This window comes from Melospiza melodia, chromosome 2, assembly GCF_035770615.1.
Source record: "Melospiza melodia melodia isolate bMelMel2 chromosome 2, bMelMel2.pri, whole genome shotgun sequence".
In the NCBI taxonomy this organism is placed as follows: Eukaryota; Metazoa; Chordata; class Aves; order Passeriformes; family Passerellidae; genus Melospiza; species Melospiza melodia.
In genome coordinates this window covers 73,466,844-73,492,455 of record NC_086195.1, presented here as the reverse complement: position 1 = coordinate 73,492,455, position 25,612 = coordinate 73,466,844, and the positions used below count along the sequence as shown (strand labels likewise).

The 25,612-nt window shown below is 42.3% G+C and overlaps 1 protein-coding gene and 1 long non-coding RNA gene across 3 annotated transcripts in view; one reads left to right on the top strand and one right to left on the bottom strand.

The window, feature by feature from the left end:
• LOC134414369 (uncharacterized) overlaps window positions 1-25,612 on the bottom strand; it is a 35,822-nt gene that overhangs the window by 1,978 nt on the left and 8,232 nt on the right. Inside the window, exons 2-4 of one of the 2 annotated variants that reach the window (XR_010026710.1) lie at window positions 13,430-13,521; window positions 1,303-1,347; window positions 635-805 (exon numbers count right to left, since the gene is read on the bottom strand). This is a non-coding gene — a long non-coding RNA (uncharacterized LOC134414369). Of the gene's footprint in view, window positions 1-634; window positions 806-1,302; window positions 1,348-13,429; window positions 14,096-25,612 lie in introns of those variants that run through there. The other variant, XR_010026709.1, reaches the window with a different exon arrangement.
• On the top strand, window positions 8,098-24,979 carry LOC134414368 (transmembrane 4 L6 family member 1-like). The gene is made up of 6 exons (XM_063148865.1): window positions 8,098-8,237; window positions 13,013-13,192; window positions 16,614-16,679; window positions 22,119-22,264; window positions 23,033-23,219; window positions 23,711-24,979. The coding sequence occupies exons 2-6, from the start codon at window positions 13,022-13,024 to the stop codon at window positions 23,729-23,731; spliced, it is 591 nt and encodes a 196-aa protein (XP_063004935.1). The 5' UTR covers window positions 8,098-8,237; window positions 13,013-13,021; the 3' UTR covers window positions 23,732-24,979.

The following is a 25,612-nucleotide window of genomic DNA, read 5'->3' as shown; positions in this document are numbered from 1 at the left end:
ATTAGTGCCTTTCATCTGAGTCTACAAAGTTTTGCAATAAGGAGCAGCCCTTGTTCTCCAGTGACTCTGATACTTCCTCTTTGAGCCTATGCTGCAGTCTGAGTACCATTCCTGGAATGGAAGCCTTTCAGGTCTGATATTAAAAAGGAGAATAATTTCAGCAGCATTAGAAATTCCATAGTCTATGGAAAGAAACCTCTCTTGTCCACTAGCTCAGTTACAACTTTGAAGAGCTTGTTGTGGTCTTTCAAAATATCACCTGCCTTCCTTTTATAAATTTCATGTCAGTACCTGATCTTACATAGCTGATACTGAGAATTTCTTCCTTTCCCCTGCTGAGTAGAGTCCTGGGAGTTGCAGAGCACTCTTGTTTTAAAAGAGATCTATTTAAGACTCCGGATTTGAGTCAGATTTGACTGTCAGCATTTTTCTTTGCAAGAAAGAGCTGTGAACACTGTGGCAGGGCCAGAGTGGCAGGGTGGCAGGGGTAAGACCACACATTGTATATGTGATCAAATTTGGCTGATCAAATTTGCCACCAAAAGGGTTTTGAAGTGAAAGGCAGCACGGTACAAACCTGTCTGCACCACCCCTGGATCCAAGCTGAAGTGTTTCTGTGCCCAGGGCCACTTACATTTCTGAAGTCAGGACTAATTTAGAGTCACTCAGGTTTTGCCAGCATGGTGTCAGCAGAAGTTCCTTTCTTCCCAGTCCATGTTATTTGTTCAAATGGTAAACTTTATGAATGACAGTGCCTTACATGCATCCTCCAGCTCCTGCTGGGCAGATCACATAGCTCCACAGCCTGTAAGTTTTGGAAGTTAAAAGTGGATATCAAATCCCACCTTGGATACCTCTAAAAGCCTCCTAAGAGCTGAGCAAGCTCCCCCAATGGAGGAAACATGGTTTCAGCTGACTAACTGTAAGCACTCAGTTAGCTTAGCTTCTCCTCCTGTGTGCTCATCTAAAAGTGGGGATGATTACATCTTACTCCCTCTCCAGGTATTTGGAAGCTAATTTAGTTAATGCTTGTCAAGCACTTTCAGGTCTTCAGATGAAAGGGGCCGCAGATAGGCAAAGCACTGCTATTACTATTAATTATTTCTATTGTGCAAGGAGACATGAAAGCAGCAAGAGTGATGATTACTCGCTTCCTTTACAAGTGTCAAGACACAGCGCAAATGCACAGACGGGGATCCTCCCTGCCCTGCAGTGCTCCCAATCTCACCGGCCAGATCACCCAGACAAAGAGCGGCGAAGGGAGCCCAAACCCACACAGGAGCGATGCATGTAGTGACTTACCGCACACGGGTTGGGTTTCGCAACACCTGCTTTTTTACAAGTGTCCTGTTAGCCAAAGAAAGCACAATATTAGTGTTCTGAGGTATTTAAAAATCTCAAGTCAGCTTCTCAAAAATAGAAAAGTCTTTTATAAAAGGTAGTAAATGCAAACTCTCCTTGTTTGCCCTCTAATTTTTGAGCAAATCAAGCTTTGAAATTCCTCTTTGCAGTTATGAGCACTGAAAATATTTCATTAATAAAGAAGAAGTCAAAACTATCCACGAACAATCTGAAATATTTGGATAGGTAGAACAAATTCCTGGTGGTAACAGGTTGCTGTCAATCAACTGCTCAGCAGGAAGGAAGTGAGCGTGGGCTGGGTGACAGCTCTTCCCTCCTGTGTACCCAGCGAGTCTCTAACCTCTCCCCAAAGTGCCAGGGGGCTGGGTGTTAGGAGGAGCTTACATGCAGTGATGAGATGATCCACAGTAATTTGTTCCTTTATCTAATGCCTGACTAGACAGACAGACAGATACAGAAGTAAAAAAACCCAGGTGGGTTCCAGACAGATGCTGAACATTCTCACACATGACTGTGAAAGGGCTGCCTCAGTGGAGGCAGTGGGAAACATGACCAAGACCAGTAGCACGGCTGCAGTGGGATGCTCTGGGATGAGATGTGCCGATCTGAGCCATCACACCTTTCCGTCAGAGTGTGAAGTGTTGCAAAGCAGATCGCGGGTCAGCGGGTACCAGGGCTCAGGCATCTGCATCCCTCACCTCCTTCAGGCTCTGTTTCAGCCCGTCAGTGGAATGAACTTGTGGCTGGACCTGCAATGTCCTGGGTGAATCCAGCAATTGCTGAACCTTCCTCTGACTGCTGTATGAATCCAAATGGTATTCTTGTTAACTTTTGCCCAAGTAGAAGCATCCAGTCCATTTAATAACAGCTACTGAAGACAAAATCAGCTGAATTTTTTTTTTAATTCATCATGGGATGAGGATGCCTGATGGAAGACACCACCAGACATGTACTTTAATTAAACTATTGAACTATTTTTCAAAAAATCCCAGCCTCTTTCAAAAAGCAATTCTTCCAAGGAAGAAGCAACTGTATCTCTTGGAGATCATAGGGAAATACCTCCTTATCTCATTAAGCATCTCAAGGATATTAAAAATAGATTTAAAATGCTGAACCAGCTTCTTCCATACACTGCTTCTGCTTTCCAGGGCCACGTTTCATCCTTGGGCTCCTCCAAGCTCCCTCTAATGGCCATGGACACCGTGGGTCGTTGTCCCTCTGTGCCATTGCAGGGAAGCCACACAGGCACAAAGCCCCGGCGCTGCACAGGGAGAGATGTGTCCCCTGGAGGAGGCCCCTCCAGGCTTTTGTTCTGGCAATGCATGTGGCTTCATCTCTCACCTAGCTCTTTTATGATCCTGTCTCCACCCAGTATCTTCCCTCTAATCACTTCCTGGAATTCTTGCCTTTTTCCCAGCCTCTGGAGTCCTGCCATCATCACAGAGTTAATGCAGCTCTTCCCCTTAGCTCAGCTCAGGCCCACACCTAATATGAAAAATGGATTACACCACCAAGGAATGACATGAGCATACTCCAGATGGTTTGTTCATTTTTTTAAACCTTGTATTCTAATCTCTTCCTCATGCTGGCTCAGGCAGTGCTACCTGCAGCTACCATGCCCAGACAGCTTTTGAATATTTCCAGGACTGGAACTTATATATCTGCAAGGATGGAGACAGACAGTTTGCCCCTTTTCAGAAAGAACCTTTAATTATGTCTGCCTAATTTTGCACACGAAAAAAAATGCCTGCAGCCCACTTTCCTCAATGTCCCCTCACCTTCAAAAAAATCCTCGAATCTGCCTTTCAGTGGACATAGTAAAGAATAAATAATTTGAAGATGAAGATTGATTAATTTCTGGGAAAGTTTGGGATGTGTTTGTCTGTGAAAGCAGAGAATCCCTTTCAGAAACCCATGCTAAGGGCTAAGAAATGCCCGAAAGCACTTCCCACTTAGGGAAATATTGACTTAATTGCCTCAGGCCCTTCTGTTACGTATGTGAAGATTTTAAATACTATCCTGTCCCACAATGGATGCAAGCAACTAATAGCTTTGGAGTCAGCAAAGGGATGGATTGTCCTTTCTTCAACCAGCCAGCACCAGCTGGAAAGAAACAAACATCAGGATCTGAAAACCAGCTGTATTTCCAAAGGTTTATACAATTTTTCCACATATATTCATTTCTCTGAAACAGGCAAAATAAGTAGTAAGCACTTCTACTTGCAAGCAGTAATTCTGGCGACAAACCTGGCCTCATGTGCATGTTCAAAACATCCCAACTACGCACACAGAGCTAGTATTGATTTTCCTTTTGGCACAAAACCAGATGGAGATGGTGAACGAGTGGACAGTGCCCCTTGCAATAACAGAACACTTAATGGTCACTTCTGACCTCCTGGGTGTTGTTCTCCTCTTTCATTCTGGTGGGAGTTACTGACCCACGTGCCTCAGCATGGAATGGAAATTTGTAACCTCTTTCAAATTACCTGGATAAGCTACACCTCTCAGTCTGGCCAAAATCAGCCCTCTGGACTACAAAAACCTTCTCTCCTGACAGTGTCAAACATCTGTAAAAAATACAATGAGCATTTTTTGACAAACCACATATTTCTTCAGCATATTCCCAGTACTTGTTCTTCATTACTGAACATTCTTACTTCCTAAGAAACCTGGAGCAGTTCAGGGTAAGAGAGGAAGCCAGAAGGATCACCAATAAGATTTCTCTTTTTGCTCAGGTAAATAGGGGCATTTTCCAGTCAGTGCTACTTTTAGGTCTTAATTCACCCTCTCCCTAAGCACATTCTTGGGCAAACCCCAATGTCAAAACATATGGATGAGAAATGCCTTTCAGCCAAAACCAGAAAGAAGTGTTGCATGAAACCAGCAAAACGAAAGCACAACCTCTAATTATTTTAATATTGGATAGTGACAGTGTTGTTCTGTGTTGAGAGTACAAACAACCCTTGGCCACAGGTCATAGTCCATTGCTATAGTAGAAAACATTGGGGTTGGTACAATGCTGTCTGTGGGCAAACCACTCAGATAATTAAATAAAACAAGCTTTGTAATAAATCAGATGAACATAGGCACACACCAGCAAGCAATGGATAATACTTGGTTGGATGGGCAGAGCTCACTGGGTGTGGTGTCAGGACCATTCTCCTCACCCCAGAAGGTGCTTTTGCAGAGGGTTGGCTGTGCCACCATGGGGTCACAGAGTAACTGATAGTGATGGGGCTTATTCCCAAAGCTCTGTCTCTTGGTAGTGGTGCAAGTGTCCCCAGAGGCAATGATGTGAGTGCTGCCATCGCAGGGGGAAAAGTGTGCTTAGCAGGATGCCATCTCAGGGAGCAGAGGGAGTCTAAGTATGTAGGAGAGGGAATTACATATAAAAGGAGAGACAAGAGAAAAGAAATGAGCAGGGGGGAAATGAAAGATAGGTAAAACAGAAGAAAAGGAAAGATCCACCCATGTGACTGTTGTTACTGGGAAGTGCATGTCCAGCATATGCTGTGTGTTGGGACCACCAGTGCATGATGGTGCAATGCAGAAAATATACTCCCCAAGAGCACAGAGAGCCTATTTCAAAATTTGTCCAGAATAACTTCCATTCCTCCTCTTCAGACTTGTATGTATCCTTAATACAAAAACCTTAACTTTTGCTACTCAGCCATTAAAAATAGTTGTTTTCTGGCTGTCTCTGAAATTATTCAAGACATGACCCTTTTTTTTACTGAGCTTCCTCAATACTCTTGCTGTGCAATCAGTTCTTTTATGGCTTGGGTCGTGCAGATCTTGGATACTCCAGATAAAGAAAAACCTGAATAATGCTGGTAGTGCCATTTTTATCTGCCTGTTTCTACCTTAACAGAGCATCTGCATGCTCCTGGATACAGGCAGGCAGGTTCAGGTTCAGCTGGGCATCTGCTGCAAGAGAAGCACCGACAGCTGGGTCTCCAGGCCAGGCTGCCTGCAGTGCCCAAGCACATGGACCTTCTCAGAGACAGCTCATCTCAAAAAAGCTTCTTAACAGCAGTTAAATTTCCTAACAGCAGTCTGATCTCAGGATAATCAACCTCCCTTTCACTCAGTTGAAGGGAACATTAACAGCAAAGTGTCACAAGAAACTGCAGCAAGAAATAATTTGTGTCAAAATTGAATAAAATAAATTGAGTGGAGTGCCACAGTGTACTCAGAAAAAAGCTGTGACTTCAGAGCAATCACTCAAATTTTGTACAAGAATAGATGGGAACAGAGCTCCTTGCTCCTTTTTCCGCATCACACCAACAGCAAATAGGCCATTTTTCCTTAGTGTGCAGCAGCCACGCTCCAAATGGGGCAGTTCAATTAATAGAGTAAGTGGGCAGTCAGATATGCCCTTCAAAAACCTGCACATGGCTGGAATTCTTCAGTTTCTCACATTGCACCACTCAGGGAAATTGTGGGGCTGAAGCTGTTTTCATTCCTATCACAATGAACGAGATTTTTCACATATTTACAGTTCCTCTCTCAGTTCCCATGCTACTACATGTAACTGGAAAATTAATAAAGAATTTATGGCTAAAAGGGTAGAAATAAAAGGAGGATCAGAGCTGCTGCACAGTAAGTCAATATAATCAGGAGGCATTGATCAGTGGAACACAAAATGTTTTCATTGCCTTAAAAGTCAATATTGCAGGGGGAAAAATAGATGTATACTCTTGTATACACTCAGCTTAGCCACTAAACACTTCACAGACAAAGCTCAGTGTTTCTAAGTGTTTTAGAGCTTGCTTGCTTTCATTTCTTTTAGGTGAGTCTGTTGCTTTAGAAAAACAGGTAGGAGTCAGGATGCCTGGTGTTAATACAAATTCTTATTATGTTCTTTTTGGCATTCCTCCTGTGCCTCACAATGAGCAGTACTTAGCACAGAACTCATCAAAGACTGAATGTAAATCCTACTTAATAATGAGCACATCTAAAGAAATTCTTGAACCAGTAAGAGAATCTTGAACTAGAAAGATTCAATATATCTTGCTAGAATTTTATTTTTTCTGTAGTGACTAGAAGCACTAGTCTTTTGTTAAGCCCCTGAGCACGTAAGTGTTATATAAATGTAGATGAAAACACTCAACTTGCCCCAGTTTAAAATCCATATTGTTGATAGATAAACTTTGGAAAGTGCAGAGAAGAAAATGAAAAAGGTCAGTAAAAGAATGTGTAATGCTGGGGACATAGCATAGATGAGAAACTACAGAGGTGAGGTTTGCACATCATCATGGGGGAGCATGAGCCAGGCAAAACCAGAGAAAACAGAATCAAAATGAAGGATGCTGAGCCCAGCTTAGGGTGTTTGGTATGGGAAGATGGGAAAAGTGGTGCCTAAGAAATATTATGGAGTTAAAGTCTATAAAAAATCTAAGCAACCAGGATATGAGATTTAGGGATTAAGAGAGTTAGTTCAGTTTTCCTCCTTGTTACCATTTGTATTTTAATGAAGGTTCTTTGCTTGAGATCCCTCTGAGATCACTAAATATTTTTACTGGCTGTGAGTCAGTGATTATTTGATATTATTATTTATAATAAATATGCAACCAGGGACTGAATTCCTGGTGCTTTTGCAGTCACTCTGCCATGCTGGTTGTCGTCATGGATGTGATTCATCTGACAATAGATTCTGACATCTAGATCTGAACAAGAGGTGAGATTCTTTTACCATGAATGATTTACTGTAACCCTACAGTAATTCCTAAACTAGATCTTGTGATTCTTTTCCTTAGAAGTGTCTGTTTCTCTCACAAGAAACAAGCACAGCCTAGGTTGACATCTATGCCTAAAGTCAGATAAGATGAATTCCGCCTTTCACCATCAATCTTTCCCAGTGAGTTTAGAAGATGAAAGTGAGAGGTGAGGATGCAGATGCTTGTCAGAGAGGGGATGTCTTCAGCTGAAAGAAGGGATCTGGGTATATTCCCAGCACAACGGGAGTCAAATCTGACTTACCAAGTAACATATATATTTCTGTTTGAAAGTTAGGACATATTTTAACAGTTATTATTATTGTCACATTTTGTACAAAAGAAACTCCCTTTCTCCTCAGTATGAGTCTTCTCCCAGTTCAATTTTAATGTCTTATTAGTCTTCACTGTGTTTTACATTTCTAGTGTCACTTCTACCTTTATTTTCTCCACTGCCAAAACAAATTTTCAGTTTCCCTTCTCTATTCCCCCTCTCTCCTCCTTGGAATAGCGTGGTTTTTTGTTTCCTTGCTCCCTCCCTTGGTCACATCTCTCTTTTCTCCCCAACGTATCTGTCCTTCTTTCTCCTTTTTCTCGTGTCTTACTGTGATTCTTCTTCCCTTCCCATCCCCATTCTCCTCACCTTACTCTCGCAAGAGTATGCTTTGGAGCACAGCCAGTACTGAATTTTAGCAGCCACAGCCTGGTGTGCAGAAGATGATGCCACACCAATGGCCCGATTTTGCTATGCCACCTCCTCCTTCTCCAACCACATTTTCTGCCAGGTACTCATTGCTCCTCTGCCATCTCCTGCCTCTCCTCTTCTGCCAAACTCTACACAGTTGAAATGGTTACAGCTGCAAAAAGGTCTCCACTGCTCCAATCCATGTGTCCCGGGGGCTGAGGCATTGACCGTTGGAACACTGCCTTAAAATAATCAATAACCGCGGGTGACACGCCAACCTCTCACTGGCCAACCAGGGATAACTTGGGGTATTTCCTCATTCTCAGAGAGAAACAGCTATTTGTTTAATAGAGGCTGTCACCCAAAAACATCGCCGTGCCTCGCTCAGACAGACACTCTCCAGGAGAGAGGAGCTGGAAAACCTGAAGCTGGCTGTGGGGAACTCTGGAGGCCATCTTAGCCCTGCTTAGAAGGTAAGCAAAAGTATTTACATGCTCACGTTAGCATTAAAAAGCAAAACTTTCTAAAAACCTCACTAAAAATTAGAAGCTTGCTCTAGCCACCTTGCTTAACGAAGCTGTAGAATGTGCTTTTGGTTGGTGAATTAATAAAGTGTTTCAGTGCTTCTGGCAAACTGGAGTGTTTTCCTAAGCTATAATAACGCATGCAGATCCTCTGATGTGCACAGGTGGCAAAGCGGCATTGATTTTGGTGGTAGAGGCTCTCACTAGGTCTGCTGATTGTTGTTTAGGTAAGTTCTCCCTGCAGTTTGAAGTGGTATTGAGATAGGTCAGAGAGAAAGGACTGGAACCCTCAGCTCTTCCAGCCAAAGCAGCGTCAGGTTGCTTTGTGCTGTACAAGAACTGGGCCCTCCAGCCACGTACGAAAGATGCAGAAGAGAATTCATAACTTAACTACAAGGCTTAGCTTTTGTAGAAGGAGGCTAGGCTGTGCCTGTGCTTGTTTGCTTCTCTCTGGGGAGGGGAGGTAGGTGAGGTTGGGCAAACAAATGGAAAAGCTAAAGCTGGAATGAGACAGGAAAGCAGGCAGGCAAGAGTTAGTGTAAAAAAATAACCTTATTTGAAAGACAGGTGATTTGAAAGGCAGGTGAAATATCCAGTATTCTTTCCATTTTCCTCCATTCCCTTTCCCCACTTCATCTTTCACTTGCACATTGTTGGTCTGTTTAGATTTTTCTCTCTTTGAACTAGGGCTTTCTCCAGAGGCTTGCAAAATGCTTTGCCAAATTTTGAGCACTGTGTAAACAACAGATAATGACCATAAACACAGAATTATCTCTGTTAAAAATGATCCCATCTGGAATATTTTCGTGCCCGTTAGCTTATTTTAAACATGGATTATAAAGCTCAACATGACTGCAAAGTGCTCAGAAGAAAATGCATACAAGCACAGTGCTCTTGTTGAACTCATAGCAGTAGAGAACAATGCAAATTTTTTGTATAGAAATGCAAATTAGAAGAAGTCTGTCAGCCACAGCTGCTTCACAGCAATATATGGCACCCCATAAAGTCTTTCTGTTTTGCCTCTCAGTTGAATAGGTCAGAGGACATCTCACCTGATATCTTACCCTATCTCTTTACTGTCTTCCTTCTGTCGCCTTCTGTTTTAGCCTGTGTCTGCCTTTCTCAAATGCCTTCAAATACCTTTCACCTGGGCCTTTTTCTTGCTTGGGAACCCAGCCTTGATGGATTTCTGTGTTCCTAGCCTGCCTAATGACTGCTCCACACCAATCTTTGTCATAAAACTTTCCAGATTATCCAATGCATATGAGTAAATTGAGGAACATTTCACCGCTGAGTGCCTCAGTAATTACAAAAACTATTTGCACATAACAAGCAAAGGCACCTGCGTGTGCATGAAATGGCGTGTGCCCATGTCCTTATCCTTCTCTTGCATTTGGGAACTGACTCACAGGAGAGCAAAGCCCTTTTTGTCATAAACTGACAGTTCTCTCTGAGGACAGAAATCCACAGCTTGTCCACAGCTTGATATTTTGTATTTTCATGCACATTTTTTATTTTTATGCATTTGAAAGCCTTGAGCTGGAATGAAGCGATAATAAAACATCATGAAGAAGTTGTGATCAGTTTGTGCCATAAAGTTGAAGGTGGTATGCAAGTTCAATAATCACTGACCCAGTAGTCTGAAATTTCCAAATTGGAGGCACATGTATGGATCCACTTCTGTATGGATTAGGCTTTTCTCTCTGGCTGTAGATCACAGCATGAATGCAGTGTGAGCTGAGGTTGTAGACTTTGGTGAAGAGGGGTCTAATAACAGCCTATGAAAAACTGGGGTGTGACAGAGGTGATGGAGTGGTGTGAGAGGATATAATGGGGAGCAACAGCCCTGTTTACAGATTTGGAGATTCAGACTGGACACCAGAAAAGTCTTTTTCATCAAGAGATTGGGTCAACTCTGCAACAAGTCACCCAGAAAGGCAGTGGTGGCTCCATCCTTGTAGGTTTTTAAAGCTCAGCTACACAAATCTGTGGCTGACACAGTGACCTAGTGTTGGTGGTAGTCCTGCTTTCAGCAGGAGATCAGACTGGACACCTGCAGAGATCTCTCTCAACCAATGCTTCATTTATGTTCATTCTTTGATTTTAAAAAAAGAACCTGGATGCTATGAACTACTAAGCTACTGTATCTGAAAATGAGATGGGATGGTTTTTTGACCGGCCCTTAGCAAACAGACACAGAATTAGACAAGATTGAAGTTTTTCAGCTACTTTAGGGTGGGTGCCAAGTAGGCCTATAATCCACAGTCTTATCAACCCTTACATGCAGAATAATCATGTCACAGTAAACAATAATAAATATTTCTCCAGTTCTTGCTGAAGGTGCATTTTTGACTGAAATAGAGGAAATGCAGATGGTAGGCACCTTGGGGAGGCTTCCCTGCTTGTCTCAGTGCCAAGGTAGGGTTGAACATTCACATGGTATCCTTGGTAGCCATTTCCTGTTCTTCTATACCTTCAATGCAAGAGATTTCAAATCAGTTTCCCAAGACAGTGGTCCCAAAAAACCCAAGGCATCTGTAATGGATTTAGTGCTGGCTAAACATTACTTCACCCACTAGAAATTATTTACTCATTTCTTGAAATGAGATATGGATTAGGAGGAGGAGGGCAAAACAGACTCAAAATTTTAAATGGTATAAAGAGATCTTCATTAACGGAATTAAAAGAAAAATTATAAGAAAATCAGAATAGATCTTCAGAACACTTATCTTCCCTCCACACCCTCTTTTCTTTCCCCCTGACAACATGAAGAGACAAAACTTGGAACTTTTAGTCAGTTTACCACTTCTAAAATAATCTTTCTTTAGTTTACTTAGGGAGAGGAGTCTCTCTTGCCATGCTATGGAGACTTTTTTACAAGAAACAGTTTTCTCATGGCTTTAATGTCATAGCGAATCAGCCACCTGAGAAAGGAAAATTTTTGCAGTGTGAAGGTCTTTCTTATGCTTTGAAGCTTTCTCAAAGCTGCTTCTATGGGCTATGGGGTCAGCTCATGGGGTACTATTTTAAGGATAAGCTGTTTTAGCATAAAAACAAAATTTCTTTTTTTTTATCTCTGGGAACAGAAGTTTTTCTTCTTCTATCCCTAGGTCAAAGTTTCTCATCTCTCTTACCTTTTTCTATTTAAGTTTTTATTTAAGTTTTTATTTATAGCTTTTTAGCATTTATATGCTTTAGCATGAGAGGGTTTTTTTCATGGATTGCAGATGAATGATGCATTTCTTTATGCACTTATGAATTATAGGGAAAAAATAAAGTTTGATATATCAAAAAATATACCTCCACCACAGCCTCACAAAAGAATTTCAGCCTAGGACTAAGGCATCTCCTTGATTCTTTCCCATCTAGTATTTGACATCTTTACTTACTTCAGGGTTCTGCGTTGTTTTCTCTACATGCCTTCACTCTTTTTTTTTTCCTGATGTGGGAGAGAATTCGTGTTTGTATGTTCGTTTGTTCTTAAGCTTTATCAATTGAAACAGTTTTGATAGTCTTGTAGCATTGACAGGTTGATCTCATTTAGGCTCTGCAATTGAGGAATGGCTGTGTCTTTTGCTGCTGGTTACATGGTCCCCGCCAGCACTGTGCAAGCCACACTGGCTGCCAGCACCACCCCTGTGTTTTTCCTTCATGCAAGGCACCAGAAAAAGAAACAAAACTGCTGCTGCTTTTGTCTTTCTTCTTGCAGCATGGCTGGCTAAAAGTGGCTAAGCAAATCAAGTCTAGTGCGAGTCATGCTGAGATAGCGGTGGCCACATGCCCTCAGCCCCATGGCTGCTCCTGGACTGGGCTAGCAGCGACACTAGTTTTGGCCCTGGCCTCTTCTGGCCTTGGGACAGTCTCCAGCGCGGGCTGCAGGACCACTGCTGGAGCTGGTCTTGGAGTAAAGCAAAGTTTATGTGTGAGCCATGCTGAGACAGCCCTGGCTGCACAGCGCTGTCTCGGCCACACCGACTCCGGCCAAGCATCCCGGCTGCGTGGTCATCCGCAGCACCGGGACATTCTCAGTGGCATGGCCTGGAGGCAGCAGAAATCTGAACCAAGCCACGCGCTGACCCGACCACGTGGGCCATGTGAGCCTGGCCTGGGCAGGCCTGGTCTAGCCGCAAGGGGCCGGCCTGGGCCTGGCTAGTTACCCCTTCAGAGGCTGGGAGCCAAGAGAGCTTCACACGCTAGCCCGTCCTTAAATGTGTTTTCATAAAGCTGTATCCAGCTCTTCTAAGTGGTTCAAATGGGTGTCAATCTCCAAAACTAGCCCTCTGATTGGTAACGGGGATGTCAATCTTTCCCCCCAACTGAAAACCAGGCTTGGTTAAACCAGGACAGCATCCACCTCCCCTTCCACTCCAGGCCTTAGCCCTGACTGCCAGCCAGGGTATCTGTTTGTGGAGTCATGGTTTTGTGACTGATATTCCCAATGGACAGACAATTGTCCATTAAAAACTAAAATGAAACTCTCTGGTAATTTCCTACCAACACAATTTTAAATAAATTCAATTAAACATCCCAGCCGTGAATAATTCAATTTTAAATAAATTCTCTGAAGGGAATATAGTCTGTTGAACAGGATTATCTGTGTATGTCTTACTTGAACCATTTCTTTCTACAAAATTGATTCTTCTTTTATTAAAGCATAAAACTTCTGAAACCTGGTGCTCCCTGCACTGCAGTAACCCAAACCTCCCTGTATCTTTCCTGAGCAGAGAGCTGCCATGTGCACCGGGAAGTGTTCAAAGTGCATTGGGATCACCCTCTTCCCACTGGCAGTATGTGCCATTGTCTCCAACATTCTCCTGTACTTCCCCAATGGACAAGTACTGCAGCTCAGCGAGATAACTGATTTGGTCTGGTTTTTCCACGGCATTCTAGGAGCTGGGATACTGGTAAGAGATGAACATTTCTTGTGAGTTTTGTTCAGTTTTGTTTTAAATCTCCATTAAAAAAAAGGTTATAAAAATGTGTTTTGCATAAACATGTGAACAGCTTAAATGAGAAGATGGGTATGAACTGAGAAAATGCATTTATGCATTTAAGGCATAAAAAGTGTCTAGTCAAAGAAATACAAAACATTCCTGAAATAAATATCAAGACTCCAATAAGCACTAGGCCTAAGTACTCACTGTGGAGAAGAGTTACACGTGTTCATCCTCCAAGAGTGAAAGCAAAGCTGAGGTCAGCTGGAGGCAGTGAGTTTTCACTATTGTATGCACCCCTGATTAAAAAAAAACATTAAGGGAAAATCAAAAACGTGTTTCGGCAGGTGTTAGTTTGAGACCCAGCTAACACTTTACAAATGTGGAGTTGCAAATGGCTTAATAAGCTGAATGCCTCCTGTTCCCACACTCCCACCCACCTTCTTTTGGGTTGGATCTGGTTTGAATGTGCTCTTCTATAACTAGTTCTCCATTCCAGGCCTCAGGAAAGATCACTTTTATGTGAATATCCATGTTGGGGAATACTTATCTTTCCAGTTCATCAAAAAGCCTGCTCCCCTTGTGCTCTTTCAATTATCTACCCAAGTGCAGTTAAAAAGCTGAGCAAGTATAATGCATATGACCAGTACTGGGCAGATGGCAGACTGGCACAGAGCTGGCCAAAAAACAAATGAATCTTTAAGAATAATTAACTTAGAAAAAAATAAATCTCATTCACAGTCAGCCTGTGATGCAGCTGCTGCTTAAGTCTATGGAACGCCTGCAGTGGATCTGGTTCATACTCATATTTCCCAAACCAGAAACATGGCATAAGGTGATTCAATAAACTGTTCTCCACCAGCAGCATGTCTGCTTCTTCTTGTGGCTACCACTTGGGCCTATTACTCATGCTGAGCTTGAACATAAGCATGAGTTTGTAGGAGGAAGAAGTGCAACTACATGAGAGACCTTGTGGAAAACTCGTATCACTGCAAGCCTAGGAGCCATTGGCGTTCAATGAAAGGAAAGGAAAGATGTTAGGCATGAGAGCGTCACTGGCTCATTGAAAACGTGCCTTCTTTTAAGGCTTCCACACAGACTTGCCTGTGGCCAGCACCACATACATCAAAAATGAGAACAGCTAGTCAGAGGAGAGGAAAAATTTGCATTGACCTTTAAAACAAAACATTAGGAGTAATTGATCCGCAAACAATGCTGTTGAGTGTACATGTTTTCCAGAAAACAACATGAGAAATGCCCACAGGTAAGGGGAAACAAAGCATTATCAGCAGCTCCATCTTCCAGGTGCTGGAAGCATGGGAAAATGAAGATTGGCTTTTCAGTGTCCTAAGGAGTTAAAACAAGGGAGAGGATGTTCCACGACTGGAGTCTGGTCCATATCCTGACACTACAGTGAGGAAAGATGAAGCTGCAATATGTTCCCCCAAGCACTTGGATTCCTCCCAAAGGAAACTGAGGCAAGCCTTGCCAACAGGTTGCCTGATCTTGGAGAATCTCCCCACAACTAGGATGCAGCCTCTAGAGTCAAGACTGTGGGAGAAACTTCAGAACGGCCTGGCTTAGCTCTGTGAGCCAGTAAATTCTCTCCACCTAGGAACTTCATCTGTAGACTGATACACAGATCATCAGTGCCCCCTTTGGCTGAGTAGCCAGCTCCACCCTTTCCTCCTCTGCTGAATTTCTAATGGAAATTATATGACATGGAAACCTCTCAATTTCCTTGTTTCAAATATTTGGGATGTAAAGAGAGTAAGACTGGCTCTATGTGTCACAGTAACGCCTTTCCTCATAGAAAGCCTGTGTGCAACAGAAGGAAATGCCTGACTGAGCCATGGCTCACACACAGCTCTTGTTTTACTGACAGCAGCCAAACCCAGCCAATTCTCATGCCCGTGTCAAAAGGCAGGTGTTTATAATCAGGCACTGCATAAAAAGAAGGCTGCCAAGCAAACCCTTCATCCTGAGCCAGGCTAATAGATGACACAAAAGTGTTTGCCACTTGGATGGGAAACCTCGAAAGAAAAATGACAGCCCTGGAGGAACAGGAGTGTTGGTTTGATGGGCAGAGGTATTAACTCTCCTGAGTGCCTGACACTAGAACACCTGGGCTGAGGCTGCCTTGGGGACCATTTGTGATTATTTAAGAGTGGACTTCCTTGCAGGAAGAGGAACATCTTTTTAACCTCAATGCTCTATTTCTGCAGGCTTCCAGATGTGGTCCAGCCACCACTGCAGGTGCTGTAGGTTGCCTCTAGAGTGTGCATAGAAGGCAACAGAGAATAAATTTTTTGAAAAATATCTAGGTGCCTACAAATCTAAGCAAGTCTCATAAGCATGTCCCAAAATGTTCAACAGAGATATTTACACTACACACACAAATTCCGTGGGCTTTGTTCATCATGACCATTCTGCTCTTCCTGCCCTGTGCGAGAAAAAATCTTGCCAGCATCTAGTTAGGCCATTTTTACAGTTTTTACCTTTTATGTTTGTTTGTTTGTTTGATTGATTGATTGACTGATTGACTGATTTGGGTTCTTCTTCTTTCATTAACTTTATTGTAACCATTTCCTAATTTTTTAAATACTCCTTTACTTGTGCTGCTCTTTGAGATGCTTGAACCAGGACTGGTATGTAGAGACAAGGCAGTGGGAGTGTGCTGGCTGCAAAGCCAGACCCACAAAAGCTTTCTTGCCCTCTGGCTACCAAACTGAAGGCAACTTTTTCTAACTCCAGGGTGCCTGTAAGGCAGCATTATATCTCCAGTCATAGATAGTTACTGACTGCATTGTATTGGTCCAGCTCTGCCTGATAATTACCATGGTGAAAGCTAATGTGAACTGGAAGTTCCCCATTGACTGAAGTCCATTTTGTAGGTTTTCCAGAAATTCAGCACAAACCCCCACTCCCACCCAAACCAAAGTCAGATCTGTTTCAGGAAGCTCAAGGCTGATTTCCTAATCATAATCCAGAGCAGAATGTTCAGGAGGTTTACACTGTCCATAATTCTTAGTCCAGCTATGTATCTTTTCTGGGCAGAATTTCAGTTTTCTCAAAACTGACACATTTTTTTCCAAAGAAAAAACTCCAACAATACTGTGCTGAACTTTTTTATACCCTGAAAAAAAAAATCAGTATAGCTTCAGCAATCAGAATTGATGTACCAGCAATTTGCCAGACAGCTCTAGCTGTAATCCCACACTTATTTCTGAGTCACTCTTCAGCAGCACCAGCATCCAAGCAGGTGTAACTCCCAGAGAAGAGACAGAAGGTGACTTGCATTTGAGGAACATGATGCCCAAGCTCTTAGAATTTAAAAAGCACCCTAGCAGAAGTGCTGCACACTAATTCAAAGCCTGTGCTTTTCTTACAGGTTATTTTGCCGGCATTCATGATGCTGGGAGCAGGTGGAGCAGGATGTTGCGCTAACAGATGTGGGGTAAGTGGATATTCATGTGTTGAAATGGCACTACAGGGTTTGTGAAATAGCTCTTGAAATGGCTGCTCAGCAGGTGGAAATGTGCAGTGACAAACCATCACACCTCTGTCAGCAGCCATGTCAGGGAAACGGAGAAGAGGAGCTTGATCTGCAGCATCCCTGGGCTGGGGCTGAGGGCTCAGTGAGCCAACAAGAATGTTGTGATGTTGCAGCTGCTGATAGGAGGGAAATCAGCCAGGGCCAGGGCTGGAGCCCTCAGGCACAATGCTGAGGGCAAAGGGGATTACATCCCATGAAGTAAAATGTGGCTCCAGCTTCCTTGAGCTCCCCTGCACAAGGCAATCATAAAGACTGAGACAGTTGCCTGTTCCTCCTGCTTCCAGAGAGTCCTGTTTCCTCTATACCCTTCCATGGCAATCTGCTTTTCCACAGGTTCATCCCTGCTTTTCCCTGTAGGGATACACATATCCCCTATTGGCAGGTCCATGTCAAAAGCATGAGATATTGCATCTGGCACTGTGGAGCCAGCACTGCTTCCTGCAGTTCTGACCAGTGGCTCACATGTGCCCAAATATTATGCATGTGAAATGTGAAAATGCAATTTAGGCTCTCTGACATCTAAAGAAAGGCCAGAGAGATGTTTTTCTTGATAATTAAGAATATTATAAAGCAACATGTTATAAAGGCATCTCCATTCATCCTCAAGCCCTGGGCACAGACTTCAGTGCGGCTATCATTATTGGCAAGATAAACTGACTTAGAATTTATTTTTTAGTCTGCATCATTCCCAGAAGCAGCCTGGAATGAGAGATTCCATGCAATAAAGCATGTCTCTTCTGTACTCTTCAATTAATATTTAGTCTGATACATGAGAAAACCTTTACCTCTTTAAAACATTTTACTTAAGCTAATTCATGATACAGAATACCAAAACAGCATTCTTTATTAGGATGTCACACATTAGCAGACACATCCCAAGGGACATGCCATTACATTGATTTTACCAAATGTCACATGCACAGACAGGATGCTGACAGTGGCCAAGCAGGCCAGTTGCAGAGCTGGGGTGAGATCCTAGGCACCCTGCAAACAGTGCCTGAGCCAGCTGCTTTGCCTGACTTTGGGTGATGTAGAAAGCAGTGATGAAACACAGCTACTGCTGTGGTTCCTATGCTCACTGAATCTGTTAAGTCACAAGGGGAAATCCAGCTGAACTGGGCTGAGTTCACACAACATCTCAGGTGCCTCTTCTCCATCTTTTATCCCAGCCCTAAATATTACAGAGCCAAGAGTCAAACTTCCTCAGGCTGGCTGGTTTCACGCCCCAGCCCAACAACACAGGTGCTAGCACAGTGTCATCCAGCAGCCTACATCCGCAGACCCACCACAATCCTCCATTCTCCACCTCCTCTTTCACTGTCTGAGCCATTCCCAGCAGCAGTACATCATGCCAGATACCCTGCACCTTCCCATCACTGATTGGTTACCTACAAACTGTTCTCTTCTTTATTTGCTGTTATGGAGGAATAAAATAGATGTTAATACAGTACTGTGATATTTTGTAGAATCAGGAGAATCACAGAATCATTAAGCTTGGAAAAAAACTCCAAGTTCATCAAGTCCAACCTTCAAATGAATACCACCAGGCCCACTAAACCATATCACAAAGGGGCTGAGGCCAAGTGACAAAGCTACCCAAAGCAAAGTGGAAAACAGGCTCGGTGAGGACAGTCTATCTATGAAAATGCTGTCTTTTTGAACACACACCCCTCTGGAGTCATACACCTCTGTGAGATGGAAATGGTGAAGCTCTATTCCCTAGGTTTTAAACAGTCTGTTTGAGATGCTCAAAGTAGGGATGAGATGGGGACATGAGCAAAGAGTGAATGGCTGCGAACAACTAAAAACAAGTTTACCCTGCACAGCTCCTGGGGAAGAGTGATTTCCAAACGTTTGAAAAGAGGTCAGTGTTGCAGGGAGATCTGAAGGCTGATGGTCTGCTTCTTTAAGGGATGAAACTTCAGGCAAAATGTGCTTTGTGGAGAGTGGAAGGAAATGCACAGGCATCCAGAGGAGGGGTGCTCAGATGTTCTGACTATAAGGGCAGTATATGCAAGGCAGGGTAGGTATGGTGTGAGGCCCTGGAGAGCAGAGAACTCCTGGGATTGGTTCAAACATCCATAGTATCAGCAACCTCCCAGAAAGACAGAGCTCCTTGGGAGGTAGGTCTGGATGGACCTGCTAAGGGTTCCCCACCTACTGACAGAGAAACAGCCCTCATCGAACTGCTCAGGAGCCTCTGTAATCCAAAGGCAAGTTTGGACACCTTTCTGCTTTGGAGATCTTAGGTATAAAATGATAAATTACACTTGAATAGTCCAAATTGCAGAATTGCTTGTCATAATAAAAATGGGGAAAAAAAAGGTTAAAGAATTATTACTGATAAGAATTATTGTTTAATCAAAACATAACATTTTGCTCAGGGCAGGAACTCTGTTCTATTTTATTTTGCACAATTCCTGGTTTAATAGTTTCAGACGTCATCAAAGCCTTTACACACTGCCAAAGTATCTTCAACAGTAATAAAAATAGTACATTTCTCATACTTTTTATTCACTTTAGTAAGTTTTCCAGTTCACAGTGATTACATGCTACATTAAGTTTCTTCATTAATCAACTTTAAATTATTATTTACAAACATACATCAATGGCCTCTTGTCCTTGCATTATGGAGTAATGAATTTGGAAAGCAATAGATTTAGAAAGCTTCAGTGTCTTGCAGCTTAGCACGTACACATCTGAAATTATCCACTGCACTGACATGATGAGGAAAAAGACCCACCCAAAATACAGCTTCTCTCATTGCATCAGCAAACATATAGTCCAGTATTTCTAAGTCTTCCTTAGGAGTCACTAGTAGAACAAGAATAGCCATAGCAGCTTTCGAGACAAACTTAAGCAAAGATATCCAGATAACCAGACAGAATAACTATTCAATCAAAAACAAGCAAATAAAACCAAACCAAAAAAAAAAAAACAAAAACCCAAAAACCATCAAAAAAACTCAAAACACAAAAAACCCAAAAAACACTTCCAGACAAAAAACAGAGAAGAAAGAAATGTGTATGGAGCAAGAACCAGAGTATTAAAGAGCAGCACAAGCTGGGACAGGAAAAACTTGGTAACTTCACCAAAACAGCTGATATAAACATTCAAAGAATGAATTCTAAGAGTCTCCATCAGCTCACCTGGGACAATTCAATTAAAGGATTGAATAAAGCAGGGAAAATCAGCAAAAATGGTCAGCAAAACATTTCAGGAGAATAGAACAGGTCAACATCATGGGAAACAAATTTCAACACACTCAAAGCATCCCAGCTTAGGCCTCCTGTTGCAATTAAGGACACAAATGAGGAAATAAAATATTTCAATGAGAACTACTACTAGGGAAAATGCTGAAAGTTTGAGGTGATGAAATGGTTAATAAAATCCTTGGATTTTCACAGATTATGAGGCAAGCTTCCAGAAAAGTCTCCAGATCAGTAGATAAAATGGGGAAACGCCCCTGCATGTCTAGAAAATGCTGAGGAGAGCCAATCAAACAGTCTGTAGCAAATTCAGACTTCTCTTTCTGTGACAAGTAAAGTCTCTGTCTAGATGATCCTGTACACAGTAAGGGAAATAGCTGGGATGAGACTAGTCCTACAATCAACAGATTCCAAATGAGACAATCATGTGACAGAACACTGTCATCACAGATAGCACTGACAAGTACTACTAGCAGTAACTGCTATCATAAAACATAGTAATACCAAAAGACCATTTGACTTTTTCTTCATAATTATCTTTGGGATGCCCTGTACTGCTACTAAAATGAATTGTTAACATAATTAAGATTCTTCAACCAAGAAGCAGAATGCAGAGTTGAAGTAAATGAGGAAACAAATGGGGAAAAGTGATTCAGAATAGGTAGGAGTTTCAAAGACAGTATCAGTCACTCACCTTCACCACAAGGCATGGTTGGTGATCTTATTGTGAGAGACAGCGCATCAGCTACAACCCAGACACTGTTTTGGTCCAGGACAATAGACTAAATTAACTACATTTTGCTGACAATGGAGCTCTGCTAAGAGGCAATTCAGCCAACATGCAGATAAAGACTAAGGAAAGAGTATCCAGCTTTGAGTTGTTAATTAGTTATGATTAAATAAATCCCATGAGAAATTCCAGCAACTTTTAACTCAAGGATTGCTTGAGAGGCAAAACAGTACACAAAATTAGTCAATCCACACACCAGCTTCCAGCAAGGTTCTACGGAAAGCTGTTGGCTGGTAAGTTGGCAACAGCATTCACCAGCTTGAATGTGTTCTGATAGTGAAGACTTTTCAAGGCTTTGTCAAAAAACTCCAACATGGATGGTGGATATTTCCATTTGACTGTGTAGTGCAGTGGTCTGTGGAACAACTGGGACAAGGAGAAGGTTTCTCCCTGTCTTGTGGGGTGGTGGATTTCACCTGGTATTTGCTGGCAGTGGGGAATTATGAGACTTGAGATATTTGGCTTCAAACCTGAGTCATGGATGAGAGTGTTCAGTATGTGCTTCCTTGGTCATGCCATTGCCCTGTCTTTAAGGCAGGCCTGCTGCCTTCTCCCTGCTCCAGGTCCTCCCCTGTCTCGATGGCAGAGTTGTGAACAACCACAAACAGTGATTCTTAACAAGGCTATTGAGAAGCCTGTCCCAGATGCACCACCAGTAGCACCCCCCTGGGATTTTTGTTTCTATAGACAAACAGCAACCAGATACATCCCATTCATTACTGGAAAACTACCCAGAATGGAGTAAAGGTAACATTTCTGTGAGAGTGGCTGATGTAAAACATGAATGCATTACATACAATTTGAAGTCACTGCTGGTTTGTTGCCACATGCAGCACAATTAGATTTCTCAACCTGAGAAGTGGTAATCACATGTCATGGTGTTGCAAAATGAAGGAAAGCAGCAAAAAGAAAGGCTTTTTTGCTTTCCATCAATTAGCAAAAACAATTAATCTATCTTTTATTGCTTTCATACCTGGTTCAGTAGTTGCTTGCCTTTTTCTGTTGGTGCAAGGGCCAAGAAAGGTGAAGAGTTGGAAACGCCAAGGTACATGATACAGAACAGATCTAGCCAGGATTAGCCTTATACTGTCTTTTGAAAGAAAACTCACCAGATTTTTCATAATTAATAGCTTAAGCATAAAACTCAATAAGTTCTTTAACATCTAGGAAAGCTCCAAGAGTCAGAAAAAGTCAACTATTTTTTACTCCCACAAATTTAGTAGCAGTAGTATTTCAGCATAAAGTAAGAGACAAGAAAGAGAATTCTTTCTCATTCACTGTGAGTTCTCCATGCTACTCAAACCTTTGTGCACACAATGTTGAAGGTCTTTTCCCTTTCAGATGCTGCTGTCAGTGATCCTGTCTGTGATGGGATTTGCAGGAGGAGCATATTGTGTGGTCATCTCTTTGTTGGGGCTGATTGGGGGTCCTCTGTGTGACACAGGTGATGGAGAATACCTCTACCCTTTCAGGAATGACACTCTGGAGTGAGTATGGCTAACAAACTCCTCCAATTTTGCTTTCCCTTATCCCTCCCCTATCTTCTTAGAGTGAACTTAGATTTTTCCAAAATGAACTGATGGTTCACCCTGTGTACACATAAACTCACACTTCTGTGAGTAGCATGTTCCAGCTGGTCATTTCTTTGATCAAGGAATCATCCTTGGGCAAATTGCCTGAGTTTCATCTGCTGTGCTTACCACAAGCCCCTTGTGCAATTTGCACCACGCTTTCAAAATTCCGTGAGCTGTGACTCCCACTGGAGTCAAAAGGAAATGTTTGCTTACTGTGCCACATTAATCTGTTAAATTACAACGAATTCAGCCTGCTCCACCTGCTTCTGAAAAGCAAAGCAAAAATCTTCTCTAAATCTAAAAAGCCAACTTTGACAACTATGCTCTTCAAATCAGAGCTAGAGATAATGAATGGACTGGGCTGACATACCACAGCAGGAATGGAGAATGTGGAGACACATTTTAAAACCTTTCTCTTTAGTTATTAACATAATTTTGCCATACAACAAAGAGGAGATTCTTGTGCATGCAACAAAGTACAGATGTGGCTCTCTTCCCTAATTATCAATTGCATCTCTGCAAAGGGAATTCTGGGGAGAATCAGCAGCTTTGACCAATTATAGCACCATTTGAGACTCACTTTGTGCAGTCAAGTTCGGAAAATGAAATGCCAGAAAACAGAGAAAGCATTCTGAAGTTTTTACTTTGTAATACCTTGCCATTTTTTTTCCTCTATCACAGAGACAATTATTTGTTTAACCAGACAACATGGAGTATTTGCAAACAACCTGAAAACATCATCCTTTGGAATATTGTCCTTTTCTCTATTCTCCTGGTCATTGGTGTGATTGAAGCTATTCTTTGTTTCATTCAAGTCATCAATGGACTCACTGGCTTCATTTGTGGCACATGTATGAGGAGAAGAAAGGTTGGTATGCAGTAAAAGGGTGCTTTATATTCTTTCCAGTTTTATTTTTCAAGCTCTGGTGATGGTACATGAGCTGAGAAATCTGCACAGTCCCTGGACAAGCTCCTCTGGGCTGTACAGATGCATTTGCACAGTCTCTTTCTGTCTCTCACATCAAAGTCAGGGATAACCTGATCCTCAGATATTTCTAAACAGCAGTATGACATATTGACATACTCATTGCATGGCTTTATTGCTATTTAAGAAGCCTTTTTGATAAAGTATAATGACCCTCCCCAGCACATGTAAGTGAGAGACAAAAAGTAGAGATTTTTAAAATTGGTCAAATGTAGTATTGTTGTTATTTTACTGAATGGAAGAAAACATCTTTCAAATTTCATTTATCACTATTGCTTCCTTTTCATTGCCTCTTTTCATTGTACAGGATATTTGCAGTAATTCAGATATCCCCTGAAATATTAATTAATCATCTTTCATTCATTGCCTTTCAGACAAACATTTCTGGAATGTGAATGACCTACAAGGAATGCCAAGACAAGCCCCAAAATACTGATTCACATGCAATAAGGATAGTGCACTGTACTGTTTTATTTATGGGGGCACAAACAACAAAAACTGTTCAGATGTTTCACAGGGCAAAATTATTTTTTTATGAAGAAGTCAAGGTGGAAAAGGGGTAGATAATTTCAGTCTGAGACTCTACATTTTCATCTCTCTAAACATACCTGCTAAACCTCAGGTACTGGCAAAAAACATTAATCTGTCTGGCCCTTACTGCTGTACTTGTGTATAAAGCACAACAGTCCTCAGATAAAAGATAAACACTTGCCCTCTCATGTATGTGGGAAATGGAGCTATTGCTAATGTACACATTTATCAGCTGCATGAAGCAGGCACTCCCTGGCTGATGTAAATAATGTCCCATGTTCCCCAAATCTGACCATGAGCTCACCTGTCTGCTCCTATTAATTTTCGAATGGGGCACTCACAGATTTGAATGAGGATGAGCAGAGAATATATCGAGCAGTGTTTGAGACACTGCAGAGGAACTGAAGAACATGGGTTCCAGCCTCTTTCTGCCACCCTGGAGCCAGATCCCCTTGCCAAAGCCCAGGGCACTTTTAAATTGGCTCTTCAGGAACATCTGAGAGTTGTGGCAGCCTTAGAGGAGCATTTGGGTCAACAGAGGTAACAGGGTTTACAGCAAGGGTTTAGAAATGTCTGGCTTAACAAAAGGGAGAAGAACCTCACCACCTATTTTGCCTTCATGAAACTGCCTAAGATTTTCACTAACTTCCACACAGGTCTGTAGGGCTGCTCTAGAATAGAGCACATGGATCAAGGAATTAATTCAACAAAGATAAATGTAGTAATTATGTGCAGCTTAGAAATAAATAGAAGATATAATCTGAAGGCAGCAGATTACATCAGCTTTAGTTTTTTAGCAACTGTAATACCAACCAGGAACTGCATAATTCCTCATCATCACTCAAGAGCAAGCCCTTGATGTTGAGCTAATGTCCATGACTGGGAAGTTTCAGAAAACTCATCATTTCAGTGACTTCCTTCTTGGACAGGAGCTGTCAGCCAAACTGTGAAATAATCTTTACCCATCCTGAATGCATGTAGGCAGCTATGAAAACCTGAATATATTTAAAGCACTTGGAGCCTATTTCTTCTGATTTATGTTTTCTCAAAGTTGTTTGTATTTCTGTGCTGTAGCATGGGAACAAGCTCTTTAAATACATTTATTGCAGACATATGTGGCTGCTTGCGCTGTCCTTTAATGCAACATACAAAATGCTTCACATTCTCCTTTATATAAAATGGAGAAGAAAAGGCCAGTTGCCTAGATGAGGAGCATATGCACTGTGGACGGTAGTTTCACCCCTAGAAGGAGGAAATTTAACCTATAAAATTTAAATGCAACTTCTGTAAAGAAGAAAGCATAAGACTTGCTGAAGTTTGCAGTCCATCACTAGGTGCACCCAAACCTGCCAGGTGGCTTTAAAAGCTCATGTTCTTTGCCAACAGGGAAGCATGGACAGTGCAACCACATACAGCTGACAGCAAACCAGGAAAAGAGTTAAAGAGGCAGTGAGAAAGAAGGATATTTGCATGTAGTCAGGTGGAGAGAGGCCCCTTCATCAGCACAGGGGCTCTATGAACCCTTCACAGTCCCTAAATACCTGCCCTTCCTCATCCCTTAGTTTTGACTCCCTTACTCTCACCTCTGGGATAAAGCCAACTCTGGCTGTGCTAGCACCAGGAGAGGAAGAGATACACACTGACACACCTCCAGCATAGAAAAATAAGTGCACTGTGCTGCTGCCATCTGCTTGTTCCAGGCTGTCCTGCCCTGGGGATGTCAGTGTGCTCCTGGGAACATCCTC

What these genes read in the sequence shown, in the direction of transcription:
- LOC134414368 (XM_063148865.1), top strand. Translation starts at nt 13,022, where the DNA reads ATGTGCACCGGGAAGTGTTCAAAGTGCATTGGGATCACCCTCTTCCCA. An exon ending in TTCTAGGAGCTGGGATACTG is followed by an intron (nt 13,193 to 16,613) that starts GTAAGAGATGAA and finishes CTTTTCTTACAG; the next exon opens with GTTATTTTGCCGGCATTCAT. An exon ending in TTCAGGAATGACACTCTGGA is followed by an intron (nt 22,265 to 23,032) that starts GTGAGTATGGCT and finishes CCTCTATCACAG; the next exon opens with AGACAATTATTTGTTTAACC.